The 21,443-nt window shown below is 32.7% G+C and overlaps 1 protein-coding gene across 1 annotated transcript; it reads left to right on the top strand.

Annotated features, from left to right (window-relative positions):
• Positions 1-18,314: 18,314 nt before the first annotated feature.
• Positions 18,315-21,443, top strand: LOC120084600 (exopolygalacturonase-like). Its single transcript, XM_039040408.1, has 5 exons — positions 18,315-18,629; positions 19,547-19,861; positions 20,518-20,807; positions 20,894-21,110; positions 21,207-21,443. Exons 1-5 carry the CDS (start codon positions 18,315-18,317, stop codon positions 21,441-21,443), a joined length of 1,374 nt encoding a protein of 457 aa, XP_038896336.1.

The following is a 21,443-nucleotide window of genomic DNA, read 5'->3' as shown; positions in this document are numbered from 1 at the left end:
TGAACTCTATAGTGTGGCAGACCTTGACTTCGTGTGGCACTTGGAACTCTTCTCTTCCACTACCTAGGGGGAAAACATTTAAATCTCTTTCCTTATTTTGGCAGCTTTAGATGCTGGGAAAAATTTATCTAAAAACCTCTTCTTCATCTCTGTCCAGGTGGTGATGCATCCTGATGGTAGATAGTATAATCAGTTCTTCGTGTCATCCTTCAAAGAAAACGGGAAATCCTGTAGGTTGAGCTACTCCTCAGTCACAACGTGAGGGTGCATTCCACTATACACAATGTGGAAGTCCTTCAAGTGCTTGTGTGGATCCTCACCTACACGTCTAGAAAAAGAAGGTAGTAAGTGAATGGGGCTAGTTTTTAACTCGAAATTACATGTGGTCTCAGGATAAGTAATGTAGAGGGGCTGCTGAGTAAGGTCAGGAGCTGAAAAACTCCTTCCGGGTGAGCTTGTAATAAACCACCTGGTTTTCCTTGAATAAACCAAAGAAAATAAAGACATGTTTTAATTGGAAGAAAGATAGTTATACAGGGGGAGATTGAATTAAGGGAAAAGTGAAAAAAAATTTGGGTAAAATTGTCCTTTTCGTATTAAAAAAAATAACATATAATTAAAATATTTAAGATTATAAAGTGGGCTGTGTGCTGAAATTTTGGAGATAGAATCTTTGGGGGGTGCGTATATATGGTGTGTGTTGAGAGTAGGGACGTTCAAAAAATTCGATGACCCAAAAAATCAATTCAACCCAAATCGTGTGGTTTGGGTTGGGTTATCAACTCATTTGGGTTGGGTTGAGTTCAAATAAATGAAAATTTTATCGATTGGGTTGGTTCATAAGTTCACTTAATATAACCCAAATCAACCCGAATTTATTATTAACTTTAAAATATATATATATATTTTTTACTTATAACACAATTATTTATATATATTGATTTTAATTTTATTTAATGCCACTATTTTTTTGAATAATTTATTCTTCAACAATTCTTAAAAATAGTTTTTTTTTTTTTTTTTTGCACTTAAAGAAAATTTTCACTATATAAATTGAAATTGAGTTGTAAATCTTAATTCAATATATGAAAGAGTTGTTTTTAAATATAGAAAAATAAACCAAAATATTTACAAAATATGGCAAAATTTTAGAACTATCAATGATGAACGCTGACAGACTTAGTGTCTATTAATGATATTGATAGACACTGATAGAACTGATAATTCGAAAAATTTATTATATCTTGTAATAATATTTTTAAATAAATGACCCAACTAAATAATTTTCCTATATGAAAACAATTAAATAAGATTTTTACATATTTATGCTTTGTTTCTTATTATAACAAAATTTTAAATAAATGACCCGACTAACTCAAACCAACCCAACCCAAATATTTCATAGTTGGGTTGGGTTGAGATCATTTTTTAATAAGGGTTATTTGGATCGAACAATTTTACAATCCGAGGGTCTAAAAAGTTTTTGAACCCAACCCAACTCATGAACACCCATAGTTGAGAGGATGGACATGTGGTGGGTCATTATAAGATTTTTTTAAAAAAATATATAAAATATATATATGGAATTTTGAATTCACATGAGATCGGAGGAAGAAAATAATATTGGAAAAAGGAGAATAATGGTGGAAGGAGAAAAACAAAACATAGGAGAATTGAGATTTGAAGCTCGCAAAGAAGTGTTGAAAACTTGCAGATCAAAGTTTGGAGTAGAAATTGGTAAGCATTCTTAAGTTTAATTAAGAAAAATTGTGAAGGATTATGATTGAAACTAGTGAAAGGTTATATTTATGGGTTTTTTTTTTCTTGTTAATTTGTAATTTGATGATTGATACATGAAAAATTATGGGAAAAAAAACTGTAACCTTACTCTGGGCAATGGAAGTTTGATGAAGAAAGCAAAATGATGGTTAAAGAAAATGAAGAAGACGAAGGGGATAGTTATGAGAATGAGGGAGAAAAAGGAGTTTGTTACAATATCTTAGAAAAGAGATGGAAGAAAATTAAATTTGGGACAATTGTAAATATATACATTAGACCCAAAGTATTAGAGATATAATATAATGAAAAAAATTATAAATATGATCAAATTTAAATAGTCTATTAGTGATAGACCTTATTTTTTTATAGGAGTGATAGACCATATTATTTTTTTATAGGAGTGGTAGACCATATTACTAGTAAGAGTCTATCAATGATAGAAGTCTATCGTCGATAGATTTGACTATATTTACAATTTTTTTTAAATGATGTTATACACTTGTTATTATTCTTATTATAATTGGGAAAGGGAAAGGTGAATTGATAAAAAAAAAAAAAATAATAAATAGAGATGTGTTGATTGTTGCAAAAAGAGAAGATGCAAAGGGAGGAAATGAGAGGTGAAAAGAGGGGAAAAAAAATGGAGAAGAAGATACCGAGGACGTGAGAAAGAGATTTTAAGGAAGAGAGGTTGCTTTTAAGGAAAAAATGGTGCTTATTAGCAAAGTACATCAGGAGTGATGAAAAATAAGGGTTTTATGGAATTTTATGTAGGGGAAGGGGGAGAGAAAATTTTGGAGGTTGAGTCATTAAATTCAAGATTTAATTAGAAAAAAAAATGGAATGTATAAAAGAACCTTGGTTAAATTATTAAATTTGATTTAATGGGGTGATCAAATAAGTAATTATCTACATGTTGATAAAATTAATATTCCAGGACAAACCGACATCAGAACGGCTTTTTGATCTGAATTTTACGTTTCAAAAGTTTGGTGAGTGGTTTATTTTATGACATTATTTATTGTTTAACAAGTATTATGAAATTTTATGAAAATTACCCTTACTTATGATTTCAAGCAAGTGCTGTGTGTTTGTATTTTTGTTAATTATGCTATAATTTTTACGAGATTTTCATGGTTCTAAATATAACTGCGATTTTCATATATGTTTGATATGTTTTATGTTTATTATGAAATCATGTATTGATTAGATATGGTTTTTAAGTGTTCAAAAGTGGCAAGCATGTTTTAAGATTTGAGTTTTAGTTCACTAAAGTTGTGCCATGGTAATTACCTACTGCACTTACATGAATGTGTTTTCGTAGTGTAGTCATGATATATCGGAGGTCTTTGGGACTCACTTCAATGCACACATAAGCTTTGGGTCGTGTGTTAGGGTGCTATGCCTTTTGAGGGTTGTTCTGTGTCCACAATGACCTTGTTTTTCTCTACTATTTACCTTGAGTTTGCTCGGTGAATAGTATGACCATGTTTACATCAAGTTCTTCTGTATATAGTATGACCATGCTTGGGTAGTAATTTCAGTGGCAAGTTTTGTTATTCATGTTTTTTACGTCTCCAACAACAATTACTCATGTTTATTTCTCAACAGCTGTTTTATGAAAATTATGTTGTTATAAAATTGCATTTATTCTATCTCTATTATTTGGGATTTTCAATCAGTGTTTCATAGATTTTATATTGTTACTATAGTATGTCTTTAATAAAACCACCATTCATTGGGCTTGTTAACTTAACCTTTCTTCCTTTACTTTCTCCACTAGGTAACACTTCTTGAGTTTCCAGTTGATTATGTGACGCCTGCCACCTATCTCATACAGTACTACATGCCTACTTTTGTATGTACTCGTGTTCGTGTTAGAAGTAAAATTATTGCAAAAAACTGGGGTTTTGAGGTGTTGGTTATATTTGTCAGTAGTTTAATGTGTTACATTGGTTAAAATAAAGACATGTTTTAAAGTGCAAGTCAAGGCCCACATGAATTATTATATACGTCTCAAGCATGTAATTTTGATGGTAGGCTCCATTGCACATTTGGGGTCTACGATCCTCACATCTCATCTTAGGTTTAGGTAGAATAATCTAGGGTGGGGTGTGACAGAGCTCTACAGGCTGCGCCATCGAGACCAGTTTTTAACTCGAAATTACCTGTAGTCTCAGGGTAAGTGATGTAGTGGGCTGCTGAGTAAGGTCAGGAGTTGAAAGCTCCTTCAAGGTGAGCTCTTCAGGCTGTACCATTATCTCCTGTTCAAACTCCTATTCAGAATGCTCTTCTTCAAATGTGCTTTCAGCACGGATTTGCTCTTCTGAAGCTCTTTGTTCTCTAGCCTCTTTTCTTCATCTCATTTCCTCCCTACCAAGCTCTAAAAAATACAACAAAGAATTTTGATCCTTGGAGGATCTAGTAATTAAAAGAAAGAACAAAGAACCATAAATTCTTAAAAAAAAAAAAAAAAAAAGAAAGAAAATACTTGACTCCCCAGCAATAGCCCCAATTTTGTCGGAGTAGATTTCATCACCCAAATTTAAACCAAATAATTTAACTACATCCACTCAAAATAATGTAGCAGTGGTAGCACGGTTCGAATTTAGGAAGCCCTCAAATTTCTCAACTAAAGTGTTTCAGTCCTTGGGTAACCAAAGAGAGAGGGGGGGTTTGAAGATTGTTTCGTTGCAAGAGAAATTTAAATGCATAAAATAAAATTAAAGTGATGAAATTCAACTTGAGAGAGAACCTAGCTTGGGTTATCATAGAATTCTCCTATTTAATGCATTCGATCATAGAATTCTCATTACTAGAGTCAACCAATTATTTATACCTAGCCAAATTATTGGAATGCCCAATTAATTCGACATGATCATCTAATTACCCTAATTTAAATTGATAAACAACATGAAAATTCAAGTTGGCCTAATCATTAAAATCTAGGGCAAAGTTAGGTTGAATAGCTAACAGGAATAGCCTTAATTAAATATTCTATTGATTCGATTCTAAGTTGATTAGAACAATACTCATCCAAATGATTTGCAAGCTAACCTAACTTATTGCTTCTAATTGATTAACACAAGATTAAATGTCACGTATCAAATGTCAATTAAAAGTGATAATTATAAAATACTCAAGCATCCAATAATATAATCATAAACATTCAAGAACATAATCAAATTTGACAATTATTATAAACTAGTTTGAAAACTCACAAATACATTAGATAGGTAGAAAAATCCAAAAAACCAAGCTAGAAACGATACTTTATCCCATAATATTCATGAAAAATGTCAAATTATCGTTTTGATACATCTTCAGACTAAAAGAGAAGAAAGAGGAGAGAAATCGATGTTGAATCGACTAAAGTCAGCAGAATGGTGAACTCCCTGACCTAGGTAGTAAAAATCCTATTTATAAAATTGGTAGAGTGTAACTACGCTAAGCGCAGCGTGACTACGTTGGCTTTTAGAATTCATAGCATAAGGTTGGAGTGTTGTTACTCTATAGGTTACACTCTTCATGATGAGGCACACGTGTTTTCTTCATCAAATTTTGTAATGTTGCAATGTTGATGGCAGTGTTGCGATGCTCTCTTGAATCTTCAACTAATGCCTTGAAGTGTAACACAAAAGCATAAAACGGGCATTATGATGCTCCAACGATGCATTCAATCTATCTTTGAGCATAGCTCTATGCTTGGTAGATGGTTGAAACGCTCCAGCACAGGGGCATTTTGGTAATTTTTCTCCTTTGAATCATGGATGCTCAAATTAACTTTGAATTGCTTCAAATAACCCTGAATCACTCTATTCGATTCTACCTCTTGAGTGCTTGAAACCTACAAAATAGCATAACACATAAAATCCTAGAACAATCCGGAATAAGGGGAGCTAGATAGCACATTTTTTATGCTATCAAGATTCATGTAAAACTATAGGTTACAATTAATATGAATGAGATTCATATAGGTTATATAAGAGGCTGATGTTTGAATATGATTCAAAGGATATAAAATATGTGATATTTAATAGTTAGTAATTTAAATGTTAATTAATTAACTTTATCAATTTGATCATATCTTAACTTGGTTTTAATATACAATTTAAATTAATATTAAAATCAGAATATGGAGTTATTTTGCGTGGCAGTGGAGGAAGTTATAATTCCTTCCCCCCTCTCCCACTCATCCTCTCATTAGGATTGGGCAAGAGAGAATTTCTTTACAGAACAAGGATTTGTCTGAATTTTAGAATTCTCTCTCTTTCACAAAATATTTTTTCCCTTCCAAAATCAAGGAGACCACACTTTTTCGATTCTTATTCTAGAGAATAGCAAGGTAATCTAGTGGTAGTGTTCTATTCCTCTTGTTGTTGTTCATTGGGCTCAAGGAAGAAGTTTGTGCAGAGAAGTTCCACTGTTCGTGATGTGTGGAGAGGAATTACACGAAAAAAGCACTACAAGGGTAAGTCCTTCTTTTCCCTATTTCTCCTCTCCAAAAGCATACTTTAAATTGTAGATGTTTATCCTATATATTTCTCTATAAGTTTCTCTGTGTTTCTGAGTTTTTTTAAAATTGATTGTCAATGGTACGACGTTCAAATGCTTCCGCAAGGAATTCTATTCCTTTAATTGGTACCACAACCATGTTCTACCTTTGATTTTCTATTTTGAAACAAAAATTGAAGAAAAGATGGGTGAATTTCTATATTAAATGTTGGGATTTTACGAAATAAATGTTTTCTATATTTGGTAGCTTAGTTTATTATTTTTTATGAGATCAAAATGTAAGGGTCTGCAGTTTTTTAGCTTAAAGAGTTTAATTAATTATCTAAGTACCATTGGAGCTTCAATTTACAGGTCCATATGTCTCATATGTAGCTCAACAGGGATTTAATTGAGAATTAATTTTAGATTAATTTGAAGTGTTCAAATTAATTGAGGGAAATAATTATATATATAATTAATTAAATTAATTATATATGTGATATAATTAAGATAATGTATTTGATACATTATAATATAAGGTATTATGAGAGGAATTTGAATATGATTCAAATACTAATTATATGAATGAGATTCATGTAATTAAATATAAATATGATTTATATTGAGAGGAATTAAATATTTGGATATGATCCAAATATCAATTATATGGTTGAGATTTATATAAGTGAATTTTACATAAATGGATCTAGGATGATCAGGTCAAATATGGTCGAGCAAGTGACCTTAAAAATTGTACTACCTGGAGGCAACAAGAATTTTAAATTTACTTGCTTTCTAGTTTAGTTGTTTTCTTTTGATTTGTTTAACTTAGCTTATTTTTGGTAACAAATAATTGAGAGAATTTTGAATCTCTTTCTTTGCAGATAGTCTTGAAAATAAAAGAAGAAAAGTATTTCATGCTTACCAAAATACCCATCCAAAAATCATGGGAGTTTTTCTATTCCTCTTTCTTTTTTGTCCTTGTGCTTTCTTTTACTTTAAAACATTGTGGAAAATGTTTGCTTTTAACATTGGGTGTGGGTGCAATGCATGTATGCTTTGAGTTTGGCTTAATATCTAGATGATAAATGATGCTAAAATTTTTTTGATTCATAATATATTCATATTTGGATAACCTTTGAGCATCTAAGCTCGGATTTGTGGTTTATGCTTTATGGTTTTGTAATTTGTAGCTTTGATGCTTTGAAATTTTGGTATATTGTGATAATTTTTACTTCTATAAAAATTAAGAAATCTGAAAAATTTTGTGATCTTTGATCATTCGTTATACTTTTTTATTCTTCATGATCTACAAAATTTTGTGACTCTGAACATTTCATTTTTTGTTCAATGTGCAAATTTGCAAATGTTTGAATGTTTGATTGTATGAACATACATAAAAACAAATTCAATCATTTTGTTTTTACTTAATAATTTCTTTCTAATCAATGAAAAGTTGACAATGCACTTTTTTAAATGTATACTTTGTGTTGAGTTTTATGTCCTAAAATTCGTGGTTTGTAAACAATCAAACTTATTTATGAAAATTCAATAAGTTGTTATTGAAAATGTATTGCTTATTTCATTTTAGAAATCCAATAACCTAAAAGACCCATGACTATTACATGAGTACTTGAACTATATGTGGAGATATAAAAGTGAATCACGTACGAGTAAATAGTCAAAATGATCTATAGTATATGAATGAGATTGGGTGACTTATTCTGGTAACACTATTGGATGCGGCCCACTCTGTAGTTGTTACAAGAAATTATAAAGTGCTACAAACAATGTGATCCTAATTTGTACATGTTATGATATGAGAAGTGGTGGCGTCCTGTGCAATGGGTTTTTACAAGATCGGACCACGAAATCAGTTACTCTTACTTTCTAACACTGTTTACTATTTAAGATTGACTATTTCAAACTGATTACCTAGGTAACTTGACCTTAATCTTGAGCTAACTATGAACTCCTGTGTATATGGGATTATCCTTAGATTTTGTATAGGTGAGGGTTGGCTCAACAACGTCGGCTCAATAAACCTCCATTTCAGGGGTAAGATAGCTGGGGATATAGGGTGTAAAATGGAATTCACTCCTGCCCGCTTTTAGGGATAGTAGAGAGGTTGTTCCCTTAAGTGCTGACTTCGAATCTTGCCACCCTCTCATTGGTCTGAGACGGACTTGGTTTGTTGATTAGATCATAAACCAATTGTTCATTAGAGAATTAGTGGGACTTAAGAAACAATAGGTAATCTCGGGGGTAAAACAGATTTTTGGCCCAGCCGTTATTACGAACAACCTGTGAAGGTTAACTTACTAATCATGGTTATATCGAGTGGACATAATATATCTACAATGAGGGAAGTGCAACTATGGGCTTTAGTAGAGTGACCCAGTAGTTAACAAATGGGGGTTAATTTGGTGTAAAGAGTTTAACCAATTAATTTTAGATCATTGGAGCCCATGATCTGTAGATCCACGAGGTCTGCTACTAGCTCGTAAATGGATTAGCCTTGGAGTAGTGTGATAAGTTGATTTGAAACATTCGAATTAGAATTAAGGGAATTAGTAATTATATGAGATGTAATTACATGTTTAATTTTGGAATTAAATGGAATTGGAGAATCGATTAAAATTTAAATATGATTTAAATATTAAATTCATGAATAGAGATTCATGATAGTGGAATTAGTATTAAATTAATTTAATATTTGATATTAAATTAATTTAATTAATTATTAATTATTAATTTTATTAGAAAAATTAATTTTAAATTAATTTTTGTAAAATTAAATACAATTTTAGTTTTAATTATTGAATTAAAAACTGAAATTATTTTTTAATTTGAGAAATTAAAAATTAAAAAGAAAAGAAGAAGAAAATTGGAAACGGAAAAGTTGGGATTTTCTCACTTCCATTTCGAACTTGCTTACACACTTTCTACTCACCCAATTCTCAGCAAAATCCAAGCATGAGTTGCAATTCATGCAACAATTCTTCTTGCATGATTGTCATGCAATATATACTGAAGTATCTCATTGGAATTGAGCATGCAAAAGATTGGATTTTGGCTGAAAATCTCTCTTGAAGAAGAGTTCTTCAGGTTGCTGTAAATCAGTTTTATTTCCTCCAAAACTCTCTTAATCCAAGCTTATTTTGAGTCCCACAACTCAATCCAAGGCACCAAAAGGATAGTGGAGAAGGCTTTGAGGTGTTCTTCAAAGGTATATCATGAAACCCACTTTGTATTTTATGAGCATGCTTAAATTTGAGCCAAAATTAATGAATTAGAATGCTTAACGATCCTTTTTTTTTCCGTTGCATATTTCCTAACTCTAACACATTGGAGACTTTAGATACAAAAAATATTTCAAACAAAATTTTGACCCCATTTTAAAAAAAACTTTTCGTGTCAATCACATATAAAAAACAAGTGAATGCCTTGTTTAAAGTTCATTTTAGAATCATAGACTTCTAGAAAAGTTTTATCTTTCTTGATTTTCTTTGTCACCTCAAAAGACCTAGCTTTAGCCTTTAGAGTAACCAAGTTGTTTTAGAAGCAAGACTAGATAAAGTGGATAAAAAAGGGCCTAACGTGTGGTGTTAAAAAAAATAGTTGCTACAAAAAAAAGGTTATTTAAACCACAAGAAAAGTGTGTGTGTGGGTGTGCATGGATAGAGGTGAAAAGAATGTGTGTATGTGCATGGATATTGATGAAAACAACTACGTCCATCGTGTCTAGTTAGGACTCTGCGAGAAAAGAGTGAATAGGTTCCCGGTGGTTGAGTGTGAAAGTTAACCCTCTAGGTAAGAAAAAGATATCTTCTACATTGTGTGTGTGAGTTTTTAGGCACCCTTGCCTTAGTATTGCCTCTCTTTTTTGCAAGATGGTATGTCTTTGACCGATAACCGAGTAAGAGTAAGGAGAATAAGAAATGAGAGTGAAATAAACCCTTTTCGGTGTCTTAGACTATAAAATAACGAAAATATTGTATTCTTTCATCCATGATTTTACTCAAAAAAGTCTGTTAAAAAGTGAGTTTCAATTTATTATTTTCAAATCTTTGACAATCTAAGTGATTGATTGGATTACTTTCTTAGACTGCTGAGGTTTGAGATTAGAATCACATGATTAAGTAAATCAAATGTTTTAGTAAACCAAATAATTGGATAAATCAAATGATTGAATAAAACGAATAAAACCTTTTTGATTGAATGTATATTTTTATTTTTCCTTGCTAGGGACAATCAAGAGTTAAGTTGGGGGTGTTTGGTAGCTCTAAAAAAGAGTAATGATTATGTCCCTTAATTGTTTGTTTTATAGGTAAATTCGTCTTGAAAGGGAAAAAGAGGCATTTAGGAGAAATTTGAGTTAAATTGGACTTAAAATGCACCTTGGAGTCAACTAATTTGAAGAAGACACAAGAAATTATGAAAATACCATCCAGCAACATCACAACCCTCCCCCCATACTGCTGTGCAACACTGAAAGGTAGTAGCGAGGAAACAGGGACGCTACCCTCAGCGTCATGGCACTCAGGGTTTTGACGAACAAAAAAGGATTCTGTGCATGCCTGCCAAATTGGTCCCAGAGTTGCAATGTTACCATAACCCTCGTCCAACACTTGTGGTCTGAAATCGATAAGATAGTTGCAACGCTATGCTCTGCGTTGTGACGTTGGGACCTAAGTATAAAAGCAAAATTTCACCATTTTGACGGAGAGATCCGATCTTCACTCGTTGTTCTCTCAATTTTCTTACTTTTCTACACTTTTTCTTTCATTCTTCCTTACCTTTGATGTATCCATGCTATTCTTTGATCAAATCTTGAAGGATATGCTACGTTAAGGTAAGTAATCTAGTTTAGTTTACGTTAGATTCTTAATTTTCTTGATATGAGGCTGAATTTTAAATAATCTCTCATGTAATTTCTTGATTTCTATAATAAATTCTTGCTAAAATTGATTCTTGAATGTGAAATAATTTCTATGCATTGGATTTAAGAATTTTTTGCCAACTTTCTTTTATTCAATGAATGCTAGAAATAATAGCAGGTCTATGTGCTTAATTTCTTAAGGCAATCACAATTAAAAAGTGCAAATGTGTGAATTTAGGTTGTTGGAATTAATCTTGTTCACAATTATACATGCTTAGTAATTCAAGAACAGTTGGACCAGTATCTAGGCTTTTCGAACTACTCATCCAATCTTAGTCAAGAATTGCTATTTCTTAATGCAAATGAACAATTAATTAAGTCGCTATCGATTCTCATTAATTGAGTTATTTAGGTTTGATTACTTGTTTAATCAAGAAACTAGGGTTATGCATTCCTATGCTTTTAGGGTGTATAGACTAAGTGAATAATTAGAAAGAATCTTGATTTGTTAAATGCCTATGAATACCAAGAAAAATTATGAGGAAACCTAACTAAACTAGATCAATAAGAAAATCGAGTTTTCATTATTTCAATTACGCATTTAAATTCTCGCCTTTACATTCTTGCACAATTTTGTCATTTTCTTTACAAAACCCCATCCCAGTTACCACTCGAATTCAAAATTAGGTTAAAATATTCATCAAATTCTTTGTGGACGATCCATTTCTTACCATCTGTACAACGTGTTAGTGTAGGTTGTTAGACTAAAGTTACAAATTTATTTAGTCCTTGGAAGTGTGATAGCGGCACACATTTTCAAGTCGATCACCTAGCTTATATTATGACGGAATTCTCCTATTCAATGTACTTGATCATAAAATTCTCATTACCAGAATGATGTAATTGTTTATACCTAACCAAATTAATTAGAAAGGCCAATTAATTCGTGAAAATCAATTAATTAGTCCAATTCAAATTTATGAACAACATGCAAATTCGATTTGGCCTTATTGTATTAAGGTCTAGGGTAAAGTTAGGTTGAATATCTAATAGGAAAAGCCTTAATCAATAATTTGTTGATGATTCAATTCTAATTTAGTTATAACAATACTCATCCAAATTGATTTGCAAGCTAACTTAACTTATTGCTTCTAGGTGATTAACACAAGTTTATATGTGACATATCAAATTTTAATAAAATTTCAAAGTGTCCAATAATATAATCATAATCAGTATAGAATTGAATTGAATTGAATCCAACAATTACAATAATCTAGTTAAAAACTCACAAATACATCAAAATAGGGAAAAATCCTAAAACCCAAGCTAGAAACGAATACCTTGGACCATAAACTTTATGAATAATGCCAAGGAGCTATTTTGATACATTCCCAGACTAAAAAGAGAAGAAAAGATGAGAGAAATCGTGTAAAAGTTGATTGAAATTAACAGATCGACGATACTTCTGACCTGGGTGGCTAAAATTAGTATTTATAAAATTGTGGTAATGTCGTAGCGCTGACGAAATCCTCGTACATCTGGTGTTCGGAGTGTTTGTGTGCTGCACCAAATTTGGTGCTATTGGAAAAAGCACCAGGCGATAGCGCCGCTTCACTGTGCACTGTGCCTATAGGGGCATTTTGGTCATTTTGGCCTTCTCTTTCTCGATTGATGTAATTAAGTTTCATTTTTGCCTTTTTTAGCTCCATTTCATCACTAACGTTCCATTCTACCTCTTAAGTGCTCAAAACCTACCAAATAGCCAAATAAACACGCAAAATACAAGAACAATCCCAAATTAAGCGGAGCAAGATAGCACATACTATGAATATTGATACCTTTCTCTTTCCTTGACATTCATCAGTGAAGGAAATTTTCGAAAAAAAGATCCTTTGAGCAGAAGCAAGAATGACCCAAATTTCATTTTTGATTGAATATAAGTTTTACAGTAAATAAGAACAAGATATGCAATTTCTTAAATGATAGCATTCTTTAAATAAAATACTTGAAGTTTCAGAACCTTACCTTTGAAGAACCCTTTCTTCAAGAACTCTCTCGTATAAGCCATTAACAGATCACCTTCTCCACGCGAACAGATTTCTTTCTCCAAAAAGGAAAACCACCACTTGAGAACCCTCTGTATTCTCTTAGGATAAAGGATTCAAGCAAGAGTTGTGGGTTTTGCTTGAATCCTTGGAAGAGGGAAGGAGATGGAGAGGAGGAGAAGGAGAGGAGGAGAGGGAATTTTTTGTTCGAGAGAACTTTTCTCTTAGAGAGATTTCAGGAAGAAGATGAATCTCCAACCACTTGAATCCCACGTATATTAACTGAGAGAAGTTGGGGGATGGAGTTATAACTCCTTCCCTTTAATTAATTTCAATTAAATTAAAAATACTAAAATATATATATAATAACTACTTTATTGTATATATACACACTATATGTTATATCAGTCTATAGTTTTATATTGCATCAAATACAACATAACTTATAGATTTTATTTTCTCTCAACAATACATTAGTTTGGCCTTCTCCATCCATCCATCTTTCTTGATGCTGCTTCTCCATCATTCTATGGAAATAATAGTTCAATAGAGGCAAGTGGGTTAATGGAGACATTTTTATCTAAAACAAAAAAAAATAAAATAAAATAATGATTCCTTCAAAATCGACACATCCTTTGCCTACGTCAATTTTTGCTAGAGCAGTTCGTAAGAAAGGTCTACCTAAAATGATAGAGTTCCAAGGAGAATGAGTGTTTTGGTCGTAGTTAAGAACGTAAAAGCCTGTTGGGAAGATTAAGCCATCTACATTTATAGAGACATCATGTACTACTCCTAATGGCTTACTCAAACTATGGTCTACCAATTGGATTACAATGGTTGTGCTTTTAATATCTAGCAACCCAAGTTCATAAAACAAAGATGCAAGTATAATACTCACAGTTACCCCTTGATCTATCAGACCATTTTGCAGCTTCATCTTACCTATGGTGCAAGGCAAGCAAAACATACATGGATCATCTTGTTTCGAAGGTTGCTTACTTGGTATTACCGTTGTTGCTTGGGTAACAATCATTTATTCCTCTTTCTTAACCCACTACTTTGAGTTCGTTTCAAGAAATCTAGCAGTCTTCTTTCCAGGGCTCTCAGTTTGTTTATTTTTTTTCTTCTTTCTTCTCGAGACTTAAGAGTCTACCTGAAAAAGAAGCAATAGGGATGTAAGCTTTAAAATCAGTTTTTCTAAAGAATCATAATTAACCTTCTTAGAGCTTCTAGATGCTCAGGGTTTATTATCATATTCACCAAAACCAAATAGTTGATTAATTTTTTTTCAAATATTAAATTGATAGACTCAGATTTCATGAATTCTAGTATTGAAGAGTTTAAAGATTAAGGATCAACAGATTCAGAGGATTCAAATTTAGAAGATTTGGGACAATCAAGAGATACAAAGATTCAGTGTTCACAAAACTAGAAGATTTAGGTTCAAAAGATTCAAGAGAAGCAGAGACAATAACTGTTACAAAAATGACAATTAAAGAACATTAAAGAACGTAAAAAAATTGACACATAGATATACGTGATTCACTAACGGTGTGTTAGCTATGTTCACGGGGTAGAGAGAGAACAGTATTATTCGAGAGAATGTTATCTGAATACACAAATAGCGCCTCTAGGTTTAGAGAGTTTATATAGCGCACTACTCTAAACCTTAGGGTCATAATCTAAATAACTACAAATAAATAAATAAATATGCTAAATGCAGATTCTAAATAGGTTTTTTGTTGTTCAAAACGTCAACAAATAAATTCAAGGTATTCCAACAAATCTCCACCTTGACTTGAATTCTCTCCCATATAATAGATGTACTTGATGCAACATAAACAACATTGCCAAACATGCCCAGACTTCCCCCTCATGCCTCAAAGTGTCCTACAAAGGGACCACTAACAATTCAAAACATTTGGTAAGTTAAATCAATGTTGAAACTTGCCTTGTGGAACCGATTTGGTGAACATATCAGCAGGGTTATCAACAGTACTAATTGTCATCACTTTAACTCTCTACTCACCTCTTAAGAAGTGATATCTTACATCGATGTGCGTAGTTCTCTCATGATGAAATTGATCCTTGGCTAGACATATTGCACTCAAACTATCACAATATATAATAGCTTGGTCATGATGCAAACCAAGATCACGAACTAACCCCCTCAGCCATATTCCTTCTTTAGAAACTTCTATCAAGACCATGTACTCTGCTTCAGTAGTAGACAAAATAACTGTAGGTTGTAAAGTTTCCTTCCAACTAACAATAGAACCACTCAGAGTGAACACATGGCCAGTCATAGATCTCTTACTGTCAACGTCTCCAACATGGTTAGAATCAGAATAATCGGTCACCAAATACTTTGTGTCATTCCCATAAACGAGACCAACATTAGATGTACCTCTAAGGTAACGAAAAATCCTCTTAACAACTTGTCAATGCTTCTTCCCAGGTTGACTCGTGAACCTATTGACAACACTAGCAGAATAGGCAAGATCAGGCCTAGTACATACCATAGCATACATCAAACTTCCCACTGTACTAGTATAATGAACTCGAGACATAAACTCCTTCTCAACTTTAGACTATGGTGAAAGCACAGATGACAAACGATCATTTGCAACACTAGGAGCATCTATAGGCTTAGCTAATGACATACCAAACCTGAACAATATTTTCTGAATATAGCTTTTCTATGACAAGAAGAGCTTATTTTTATCTCTCTCCCTATAAATCTCTTTACCCAAAACTTTTTTAGCAGCACCCAAATCCTTCATATCAAACTCAGCACTAAGGGTGTTATTCTGCATAGTAGTGGAAGGATTTATAACTCCCCTCCCCCCACTCATCCTCTCATTAAGATTAGCCAAGAGAGAATTTTAGGGGTTGTCTGAGCTTTAGAATCCTCTCTACAATTTTCTCAAGAGAAATTATTCCTCACAAAATACTTTTTCTCTTCAAAAATCAAGGAGATCTCACTTCCTTGGTTTATATTCCAGAGAATAGCAAAGTAATTCAATGGTTTTGTCCTCCGTTGTTTCTATTCATTGGGTCAGAGAAAGAAGAATGTGTCGAGAAGTTTCATTTTTCATGATTTGTGGAGAGAAATTAGTGAAGAAAGATCTACAAGGGTAAGTCCTTCCTTTCCCTTTTTCTCCTCTTTAAAAGCATGCTTTAAATTGTAGATGTTTATTCTATATATTTCTATTTAAATTTCTCCTTTTTATTTTTTTGAGTTGTTTCAAAATTTACTATCAATGGCGCGACGTTCACACGCTTCTGCAATGAATTCAATTCCTTCAGTTACTACATTATTGTGAATGTTTTTTGTATTTTTCTGTACTGTGAATTCTGAACAAAATTAAAGCAATAGGCATTCAATCCCTTCTACTGGGGATTCGATCTCTTTAGTGTTTAGTTGAATGGTGGAACAGAAAGTTAAAGAAAAAAAAATAAAACAAAAACCTAAAAGATCATTCTCTTTTAGTTTGATCATTCTTTTTTAGGTTAAAAAAAAAACTGCACCAAACATCCATAACTCAACCTAACTCAACTTTGCACTCCAAACACAGATAATTATTACCATCACAAATAATTATTACCTACTGATAATTATTACCAACTCAAGTCAACTCAACTTTGCATTCCAAATGCACCATAAAAGACACTGATTTATATTATAATTGAAAAAGAAATAATCTAACACACAACAGTTATAGTTAAGACCGATGTTACAACAATGCAAAGAATACTGAGATGAATGTAGAAAGTTAAAGTAATAACAGAACACAACATTTAGTAACCTAGCTCAGTGTAATACCACTTATTTTTAGGAGGCAGTGTGCCTGTGGAAAAATATTTTCACTAATATAATGTCAGGCAATTACAACATTGTACTTATCTATAGAGTCACGACAAATACAGTGAAATACGAATCGCTTAACTCTTTACAAGATCACCTAGGCAACTCCTAAGTGTGAAACTCCCTCTCAAAGAACTTAGACTCTCCCTAAGCTTATGAATATCATTAATTGAACACTTAGGCTCCTCCTAAACATGAGACTCCCTTTCAATGTACATTAGGCTCCCCTTGAGTATAAGACGACTCCCTCTCACTAAGACTTTTATCTTTCCAACTTCAAATAGAGATCACTTCATTTGTTTTACTTAGGCTCCCTTCTCAAGTTGTTGAAGTATATAAACCAATGCAATCTAGAGTAAGTATCAGGATCTAAAGTAGCACAACCTTCTCCAATATAAGATTGACACACTTATGGTTTTTCGAATAACACACATGACAAACGGCTCTAAGAATCTTCAAAAACTGCCAGCCTTAGCAACTCCTTAAATATGCAAAGCGGAAAGAACATGGAGATGATTCTGCAAGGCTCTGAAAAGAAAATAAATTCGCGAGAATAAACAAATGGAACAGGATTTTCCAGATAAGAAAAGAAATTATTCTGCAGGATCGACATTTTCAAAAACAACATTCTGTCTGGAACAACTACTGCAGGGGCATTCTGAAGGACAAATCACGAAATATGAAGATACCCAACACAGATAACAAAAGTCACAATGCCCTTAAACAAAATATCAACACTGATTCTCTAACAATAATACATAACAGAAATTTGCCCAAACTTTGTTAAATGAGGGCTTCCCGTTTGAAATTTGTAAGCTTAACCATGGGCTTCTTCAATTTTATTAATCTCCTCTTAATTGGTATGGTCTTTTATGCACCAAACCATTTTGTCAATTACATAATGATCTTAACAACAATCTTCCACGTTACCAAACTTAAGAGCTTGGCCCAAATGATTGAACTGTCAAAGGAACTGAATCATTATATTGTTACAAAGAACAAACTCATTAAATTGAAGGTAGAAAACAAGCCAGGCTAACACATCATTCTATACTTGGAATAATTCCCCAAACTGATCAAACTTTGTCCCAATTTTCTAAATTTAGTTTTCCCATTAAACATGCATAAATAAGGCTTTCTGATCATTGCAAAAGAATATCCAAGAAAAACAATCTAATTTACCATTTGATTGCCTTCGAAAAACCCTAACTTGTGCATGCAAACTATTTAAGACACTTTCACCACCATGACAATGACAAGTCCTAGCCTCTTCCAAATCCTTCTCTTAGCATTTGCTTGGCAATGCTGTGCAGAGGTTGCTGCCATTTTTGACGACATCACCGGCACTGCAAATCTCGTCAACGGGGTCGTATCAACGGTAAATCAGCCGCTTCTTCATCCTGCAGCAGCACCGCTGCCTCTTGGTATTGGAACTCTTCCGGACCTCGGCGGCACGGTAAATGACATTAAGGCAAATGTTGATCTGAATGGGAATGGTGGGTCGGTTTTTGATGTTACAAAACATGGAGCTAAAGGTGATGGAAAGACCGATGATGCACAGGTGAGAAATATCAACACACCACTTCAAACTTTTAATTTGAGTTAATTATCTTTAAATCTTGTCAAATTATTTAGGCTACATTTGATAATCATTGAATTTTTTATTTTTTATTTTTAAAAAATTAATCTTATAGACGTTACTTCTACCTCCAAATTTCTTCTTTTGTTATCTACTCTTTACCAATGATTTAAAAAATCAAGTCAAATTTTAAAAGCTAAAAAAATAGATTTTTAAAATTTGTTTTTTTTCTAGAATTTAACTAAAAATTCAATTATTGTACTTAAGAAAGATACAAATCATAATAAGATGAAATATGTTTGATTTTCAAAAACAAAAAACAAAAAATGAAATAATTACTAAATGGAGCCTTAAATTTGAGTAATAATTCTCTATGACAACCTAACGTGTATAGCTTATTATAGCTCTATCAACAACTAGGTTTAATTACAATCATTTTAGAGTAATATTTGAGTACATCTTGAGTTGTTCTCGTTGTTTTACTATCCACTCAAATAATTACACATAAACCAAACTAAGAAAAAAAAATTATCACTTGGCAAATGTGTGTACCTCAGAATGCCTGAAAAAAAAAATCATCATTGCATAAGTTTGAGAACAAATATAATTGCAACAATTTCAGAAATGGTTTGTGCACTAATAATAATCAACTTTTTTTTAATATTTGAAAAGGAAAATACTAATTATGAATATTATAGGAATGTAGATTGTTAAAGATTGCATTTTTGAACGTTTGATTTGAATAATTTGCACTGATCACAAAGTCATTTTTTAGATATTAAATTCTACCATTATATAAATCTAAACCAATCACAATTTTCTTTTGGTAGATATGAATGGTATAATTGTTTTAACATTTTACCAAAAAAATAATAATATATTGATTTTTCACATGGCAGGCATTCATGACAACATGGATTGAAGCTTGCCGGAACGCAGAAGGTCCGGCGAAGTTTTTGATCCCACAAGGCACATTTCTGGTGGGTCCGGTGACTTTCGCCGGACCGTGCAAAAGCTTCCCAATCACCCTCGAAAATCAGGGAACTGTGAAGGCTACAACCGATATCACTCAATATTCTTCTCCAGAATGGTTCTCCATTGAAGAAATTACTGGTTTCATCCTCACTGGCTCCGGCGTCTTTGACGGCCAAGGCGCTGCCTCTTGGCCCTATAATGACTGCAAGAAAAATACCAAGTGCCAGATTCTTCCAATCGTAACTATATTTCTACCTAACTCAATCATTTTTCCTTCAATTTTAAATTACAAGTTAAAACCCTCGAAACTACTAGAATTGTGTCTAATGCGAACCTGAACTTAAAAACGAAATGGAGCCTTTGGGTTTTAATTTTGAATTCAGTGGTAAAAGTGATTTTTTATAGGAAATCTCAAACCTCATTTTGTATAAAAAAATTTGGACGTTCACTATTTTGATACATTGGTGGTTGATATTTTACTTCACCTTTATCTTACAAGAGTTAACATAATACTAATACTAGGAACCAAAATAAACACTTTTTAAAAGTTGAGGGACTAAGACGAACATTTTTTAAAGTTTAGAGACAAAAATAGAACAAAATTCAAAGTTCATTGACCAAAATAGAATTTAAACAACAAAAACCTAAAATGCATAAGAGACTAAGCATTTGGATTTACTTGAGAAAAAAGTATTTTTCAAGGTTCATTTTTATTTAAACACTTTTTGATAAAAACTCATTAATATACACTTAAAAAACTATTTTTTGTGGTTATCAAACACTTCAATTTCTTCTAAAACCATTTATTTTTTAAATTAAATATTAATGTATTCCAAACACACCTTAAACTTAATTATGATCATGATTGATTAATTGATCTCTTCTTTTTTTGTAGTCGATTAAATTCACAAAATTAAACCACACAATTGTTGATGGGCTGGCTTCACTGAACAGCAAGGGCTTTCACACATCTATATTCTATTGCTACAATTTCACTGCTACCAACATGAACATCATAGCTCCAGGAAATAGCCCCAACACCGATGGAATGCATATTAGTACCTCAAAATTAGTCACCATTACGAATAGTGTCATTGGCACCGGTGATGATTGTGTCTCCATTGGCCATAGTACTGAGAAAATCGTCGTTACCAATGTCACTTGTGGCCCAGGACATGGTCTCAGGTAATAATGTGTACGTTTAAAAAAAAGTTTAAAGATTAAATAGACACAAAGAAAAATATATCTTAGAGCTCTTTATTCTGCTTCAGCGTTGGCAGCTTAGGCAAGTACTCAAAAGAGAAGAGTGTCTACGACGTTCTAGTAAAGAATTGCACCATTTTCAATGCCACCAATGGTGCCAGAATCAAGACCTGGGCTAGCCCTATCTCGGGTTTAGCCTCAGGAATAACCTTTGAAGACATTATAATGTACAACGTCAAAAACCCTATAATCATCGATCAAACGTACGGCACTAAGCAGAAGAAGGTACATAATAACAACAATGACAAAAACAAAAACTCATCATGTTAATACCGATGAGCTTAATCTTTATAACAAAGTTGTAACTAATACTCCATGCAGGCTTCGAACTGGAAGATCAGCGATGTTCACTTCAAGAACATACGGGGAACATCGACGACGAATGTGGCGGTGTCGTTGGAGTGCAGCGAGTTGCTTCCATGCGAGGAGGTGGAGCTTAGGGACATTAACTTGACTTATGGAGGCCCCAACTTGAGGAATACGACCATTCTTTCTTCATGTTCGAATGCAAAGATTGATTCATATGGGATGCAGAACCCACCAGCTTGTGTTGTTTAA

This window comes from Benincasa hispida, chromosome 9 (genome assembly GCF_009727055.1).
Source record: "Benincasa hispida cultivar B227 chromosome 9, ASM972705v1, whole genome shotgun sequence".
Lineage (NCBI taxonomy): Eukaryota > Viridiplantae > Streptophyta > Magnoliopsida > Cucurbitales > Cucurbitaceae > Benincasa > Benincasa hispida.
Note: the sequence above shows the minus strand (reverse complement) of the source record. Positions and strands in the feature narration are given on the sequence as shown.

Coding starts and splice junctions, on each gene's coding strand:
- LOC120084600 (XM_039040408.1), top strand. CDS start 18,315: ATGACAATGACAAGTCCTAGCCTCTTCCAAATCCTTCTCTTAGCATTT. Junction 18,630..19,546: donor GAAAGACCGATGATGCACAG/GTGAGAAATATC, acceptor TTCACATGGCAG/GCATTCATGACAACATGGAT. Junction 21,111..21,206: donor ACGGCACTAAGCAGAAGAAG/GTACATAATAAC, acceptor TACTCCATGCAG/GCTTCGAACTGGAAGATCAG.